We start from the raw sequence: 6,291 nt of genomic DNA on the forward strand, positions 1-6,291 counted from the left end.
TTAAATAGGTTTCCACTGGAAATTGCTTTGCCATATGCTATATGTTTCAATCTCTGTATATCTAATTTGAAGTGATTGCAGTGTAGTTTGCATTCAGCGCACAGTGAAATAGCCTCGTCGTCGCAAACCCCTCATATATGTGTGTATCCGTGTGGATGGCACCAGGCCTGATACCCAGCCTCTCCTGCATTCATCCACAGGACTACAGCATCCCCAGCACTGCTACTCATCTGTTCATGCCCTCCAGCCCCACAAACCAGAGACGAATCCTAAAACACACACACAGCTCTCACATTCAACCACTTCCACTGATGTGCCACCCCCCACCCCCCTACATGCACACACACACACACACACACACACACACACACACACACACACACACACACACACAGAGAGACACACACACAGACACACACCACCCCTGCAGAACACCTTGAATAAGCTGAGTCTCTTCATTATTCTAATTTCCGCCTTTAATTGTACCCAGCAGCATCTTGAGAACACTGAGCTTATCATTGGCAGTGGTCTCAATTTCCCCTTTGAAAAATAGTCCATGGAAATTGCTATGAAATGTGGGAAATGGCATGCTAATAGTCAGCGGCGAGTAAAAGGCCTATAACCCGCTCTGATTAGCCTACTTAAAGGGAATTTTTGGGGCGAGAGGAGAATGGAAGAAATGAAAGGGGCAGAAATTTCAGCAATTCGTTGCGAGACCAAGTACGATTCGGGATTTAATTAAAGTGCCAATGAGCGAATTTGAGGAAAAAGAGGGTCTCCATTTCAGAGCAGATAGGCAGCTTACAATGGATGTGGAGATACAGCGGCCGCTGAAGAGGGCACAATTATACACTGTATCACATTTCATACCAAATTGTTATATTTAGTTGCTCTAATTTGAAGCGAACAAAGATTAATTGAGCTATCTGATACAGAAAAAAAAGACTCTCGCTGTCCTAATATTAGAACGTTTCTTTTTACACGGACAAGTCCAGTGCCTTTTGAATTCCACCCGTACTACACAAATTATCACTAAATAAACGTTTGCTGGGGTTAAGTTATCAGAAATTCATTTGCTTAAGCGCAAAGAACCATAAGTCAGGCTTAAAACGGTGATAAGAAAATGAAGGCTTTGTAGCTTCTTCTCCTCCTTTCTTCCTCTCTCTCTATCCCTCCTTCTCTCTCTCCGTCTTTCTCTCCTTCCAGGGCTCTGGTTGTGTCACTCATTGTCTTGAAGAATAGACTTGGGAGGGTTGCGGGGAGCTGAGAACAATGCTTGCCTGTTCCATTAGGCTAGCATTTGTCTGGAGTCCATGTCACCAGCGCTGCTCTCTGCAAGCAGCTCCCTGCATAATTACTCTCAAATGGCAGGCCAGAAAAAAAAAGAAAAATGATGTTGATAAATTACACCGGCACCCAAATAAATAAATAAATAAATCAGACCTCATCACACTCACCAAAAAAAAAGCGGCAGGGAGAAAAAAAACACACACACAGAAAACGTGTGTGCGTGCTATAATTTCCCCAAACTCACAGCAGAAAAAAATGTATTAATGAGAGCATAATTTCAGTGAACTAATTATTTCTATTTGTCTTTTGTCACACTCAGTAATTCCGCTATATTAACACAGTCTGTGTTTATTAATTGCCTTTCCAGCGTTTTGAATCCATTCCAAGAGCGAGCCCGAATGTGTTTTTTTCCTAGGCCCCAGCGCTTCTGGGAGTGCGTTCCTTTGCCGCCACTAAATCCTGCGTGCACGGAGATCTTCCTTCAGTATCTCGCTCCTGATTCTCGCCCACTGACTCCTCATGTGTTCTCCAAGTTTACATGACCCTGCAAGCGGAGATAAAGTTCTTTGTTGCGAGATTAAACATCAAAACGGTTAAAGTGAAATTAAAATTAAATGAATGAATGTCACTGAAGCAAAAAAGGCAGTAATTAATGGTTGCCTTAATTGTCTTCATAAAATATTTGCATGGGCATAATTTGCATAATTTACATGTATTAATTAATCTTTCAAAGGAATTTTATGCTGAGAGAAGCCAAAAATTCCCTTTGTTTTATTTAGCATCTAATGAAATATTTATCCTCCTTAATGAACTTTTCATCTTGATTTGAATATAAAAATGCTAAAGTTTTAACATATTTTAATGAGGTGGTTCTTTCATAGAACAACATGGCATCCGATTTCTCTCTCTGAGAAATTTCAATCAGATATTTCTGGGTTTGCGTGGCGCATCACAGCACCGATGCATCCCATTTGACTCTAGATTAATATGCTAATTATTAAACAGAGGATCAGCAATCTGTAAAATATGACGCTCTCTAAGTAGCCACATTCGTATCCTCAAAAGAGCGAGGGAACAGAGCTATATATATATACATTGGCATGTTTGCTAATTGATTTATGTCATCCATACCCATTTAATTCACAGACTAGCACTCGAAGGACCATTCACTCCTAGGTAATGTACATCTTTTTGAAAGAACCAAAATGTTCTTTCGTTGGCCTCGCTCAAAGCGCTTAACTAGTGTGAATGATCAGAACCTGCTTCATACGCGCTAAGCACACAGATCATAGTCACTGGCTTCCTTCCGTCATGTGACCCTTCGATTTTTTTTTTTTCCACCGGTATCTCACCTGTGTTTAAGGCGAAGGGCGCTCTGGACTTAGTCTCATGGGCGAATCAGACGCATTGGCATTGAAATATTCACATCAATTATGTTTAAAGGGTTTTTTTTCCCTTCTCTCCTTAAGTTCGCATGTCCTTTGGGGGCACTTAAGGCATTAATAACTCAGAAGTGGGGCGTTCTCTTTGAAATCCACATGCCCAGTCTAACAGCACATCAGTCAGTTGCCTGATGAAAACACAGGGAAAGTGTTTATGCACCGTCTCCGTTCCCTTCTATTCCAACAAGTTAGGAGCCTTTGCGGATTATTGAAACTGAGCCCCTGTTCCTTTTGTTCTCCGACAAGTTGAGAGTCTTTGTGGATTATTGAAACTATCACAGTGCTGCTGCTATCGCGTTATCACTTACACATGGCGGTCTCCCGCAGTAAACCATGCATTAGGTAATGTGATGCTTTTATTGCGGGATGAAACCAGGAGCCCGTAAATTGAACCTGTGAGAAGCGATCAGACGGGGTGGGATCTTTCGCTGTCCGTCGCCATGTCAACCTGAGGGGGCGACAGCAGCAGCAGCCACCCAGAGGATGGAGGCATGTCACGCCTCGGTTCTCGCCAGAGTGCCTCTGATAACTCAAGTGTATTTTTAGCGTCGGATTGGTGCCGTAAAAAAAGACGATTTTATTTGTTATTCCTGGCCGTAATTCCGTGGCGTTTTGCCTGAGTGGCGGAGAAAACGCGGGTGCACTGCCTGGGAGACTCAGAGCCATGTCTGACATAATCACCCCACATGTTTGTATATTCCCCACAAGCCTTTGTTCTCCTTAATGGTAGGCCCGCTTTGTGTGTGTTGAGGTTCACTCGCTGTCCAGACCTGTCGATATCAATATCCATGGGTAATGTCCAGTAAATGATGGTATCATGTAAAGCACAGGGCACTTGGGTTCTGTATATACACACAATCATACTGAGCCTTTTTCGCCCGGAGAAAGCTGATTGATTCAGTCAATCATTCATTCAGTCTGCATTTGGAGAGGTGAATGCTGTGAATTCGGCGGTATGGGTGGAGGAGGTGCACAGCATGACTTCAACACAGACATCCCCCTCCAGTCCGTTCATGTATATTAAGTGAAAAAACAAAGGGAAAGCTCCCCCCCCCCCAAAAAAAAAAAAAAAGAATGAGAGACAGAAGGAAAAACATGACGTGTGCTGTTTGATCCCAGATATCTACCCCCACCCACCCACCCCATCCTGCCGGCGCCAATTGTGTCATCTCTAAACGAGAACAGCGCCATCGCCTCCTCAAGCTGTCGGACGCCTGACGTCCGTAGGTGTAGCTTTTCTCTCGAAAACTGAATTATTTAGGTGCCCTGCCAAAGAGAGAAAGAGAGAGAGAGGGAGGGAGAGAGGGGGAAGAGAGGGCAGCAAACACTGTTTAAAGGCAGTAATGTGGCCTTCTCTTTGCCGTGGAGATGTAAGGGTAATAAACGTCAAACAAGCTCCTGAGCCATGGCTAACAGATGCTTTTACCAGCTCTGCCACGGAGAGAGTGCCTGCTTGCTCAGGCGTGTCCGGGGATGAGTGTTCTTAGAAAATGGACAAAGCTCGTTAGATTGCAGGTGTCGGCCAGATAGCATCGGGAGCACGAGTGCCCTGCCTTTTTCAATAAACGCTATTTCCTTACAGGAAATGTCATTCTGGTAAAGAGCCTGGCGTCATCATGAGTGCAATATTATGTTCAAACAAGCGTGTCAAAGGTAATGTCTTAAGCAACACAGACACGCTACTGTGGGGTACCCAAGCACAAAAATACCCATGTTGGCCTTACAACTTGCCTTTTTTAAAACATTAAACGTACATGTCTGATAATCAGTATGCTTTAATTTAGCTTTCTCCGGTTCTTTGTCATTTTTTTGGTGCAGCATTTTTATGACCTAATTGTGTTGGTTAGACCGTGAGGAAATGTGATGTTTGAACAGCTGGTGTAATCAACGCCTTTTAAACTGCCACTTCACATACAGGGGTATCTTAATGTTGTTTAGAACCCTGGGCAGTTGCTGTAGTCTGATTGGAAGAGAGAGAGAGAGAGAGAGAGAGAGAGAGAGAGAGAGAGAGAGAGAGAGAGATAGAGACAGAGAGAGAGAGAGAGACAGAGAGAGAGAGAGAGAGAGAGATTTAACTCCCGACCTTAAGCCTTAGAGGTGATGGCGGTTGAAGGGGCTTTCGAAAGCTGCTATTACAATGCCAACATCACCCCCTTCTTCCAGTGACATTGAAAACATGCTGCTTGCCATGGACAAAAGAGTGTTGTTTGTTGTTGTTCTTTGGTTGTGGTTTTAAGTCAAGGTGTCTCATTGGCAAACATGGCTAGCTGACAAATCCCCACTGCCCAGTTCCCTTTCTTTTTCTGTTTGTGTACGCAACTGTGTATCCATATTTTCAAGCTTAAAATGCTCAAATGGCCCACTGAATAATTCCCTAACCGACAACGTCTTCTCCCATTTATGTTCACAGATGGAAGACTCTTTTTAAAAACCACAGTGATGTACTGATGAGACACTGCAAAGAAGTTGAAGACGCACGAAGACTCACATGAAGATTCTTGCAAGCGTCTTGCCAGGATTTTAGTCACACAAACTACTGGTCCAGCTACTTGTGGAACCTCCACTGAGGTGTGTCAAAAGCCAGCGAAAAAGTTGAATCAGAGTTTAGAATTAGGACTTTCTCACAGACATCATCATAATCTAGTGATGGAAGCAAGATTGAATGGCTCAAGTCTGCAGTTCTGAAGGCAAAACAAATTGAGCACAGTAAAAAACAAAACATGTACCTAGGTGTACACTGGTTATTATATTTCCAACAAATCCACAGCACTGAAGATTTTTATACTGTATTTAAACCAGCGAGAAAGCTTTGATGAAAAGGAAAATCTGCTTCAGAGGTTGTTCTCTTTTTTTCCTTTCCTTTCTTTTTTATGTATTTTAAGAAATTCTTAACAGTCATAGATATTTGCCAAGATGACAAAATAGGGTGGATGCAGCCTCTGGAAATGTGAATTTGAATATATGTTGCTCAACAAAAAAACAACTAATATTTGAGTTAAATGTTTTCTAAATTAGAAGAAGATACAATCAAGTTTCCTTTTTACCATTGTTGTATATACCACAACAGAGGATAGGTAAAGTCACTCACTATGGTGTATGTATATAAAGTCAAAAGAAAAAAAAGCAGAATGGTATTGTGTATGCAGTAGAACAATTAGGAAAACAATACCAACCATTTATATGTACTTTATAGAGTTGTTTTATTATTGTTTTTTTGTTTTGTTTTGCTTTGTTTTGTTTCTGAGCCATCATTGTTTTCAAATAGCTGCCGTTTTTTGGTGAGGATGCATGCTGGCATGTACATGTGTGTCCTGAAATGATCATATTTAATAATTAAAAAAAAGAAACTTTACTGTGCCGAACAAATAGATACATCACTAAAAACACAGATTGATTTAATCCCTGAACTTCTCAGTCATTTGGATGTTAGTATTTCCACATCAATCTACAATTTGTTGTAAAAAATCTCATGGCTATTTATAGTCATTATTTTAAGGGAGTTCACTGTTTTTGAAGTATTGAACACTAAAAAACGATGTGATTTTGAAGGTGCGTCACT

At 41.8% G+C, this 6,291-nt stretch overlaps 1 protein-coding gene across 2 annotated transcripts in view; it reads left to right on the forward strand.

Annotated features, from left to right (window-relative positions):
- Nucleotides 1-6,291, forward strand: part of dachd (dachshund d) — a 126,643-nt gene extending 120,352 nt beyond the window's left edge. For both annotated transcript variants that reach the window (XM_062534219.1, XM_062534220.1), the window contains one exon: nt 5,143-6,291. In XM_062534219.1, the coding sequence (XP_062390203.1) occupies nt 5,143-5,180 (38 nt within the window). In that variant the 3' untranslated portion in view covers nt 5,181-6,291. The remainder of the gene's footprint in view (nt 1-5,142) is intronic.

Source organism: Sardina pilchardus, chromosome 4 (assembly GCF_963854185.1).
Source record: "Sardina pilchardus chromosome 4, fSarPil1.1, whole genome shotgun sequence".
NCBI classification, from domain to species: domain Eukaryota; kingdom Metazoa; phylum Chordata; class Actinopteri; order Clupeiformes; family Clupeidae; genus Sardina; species Sardina pilchardus.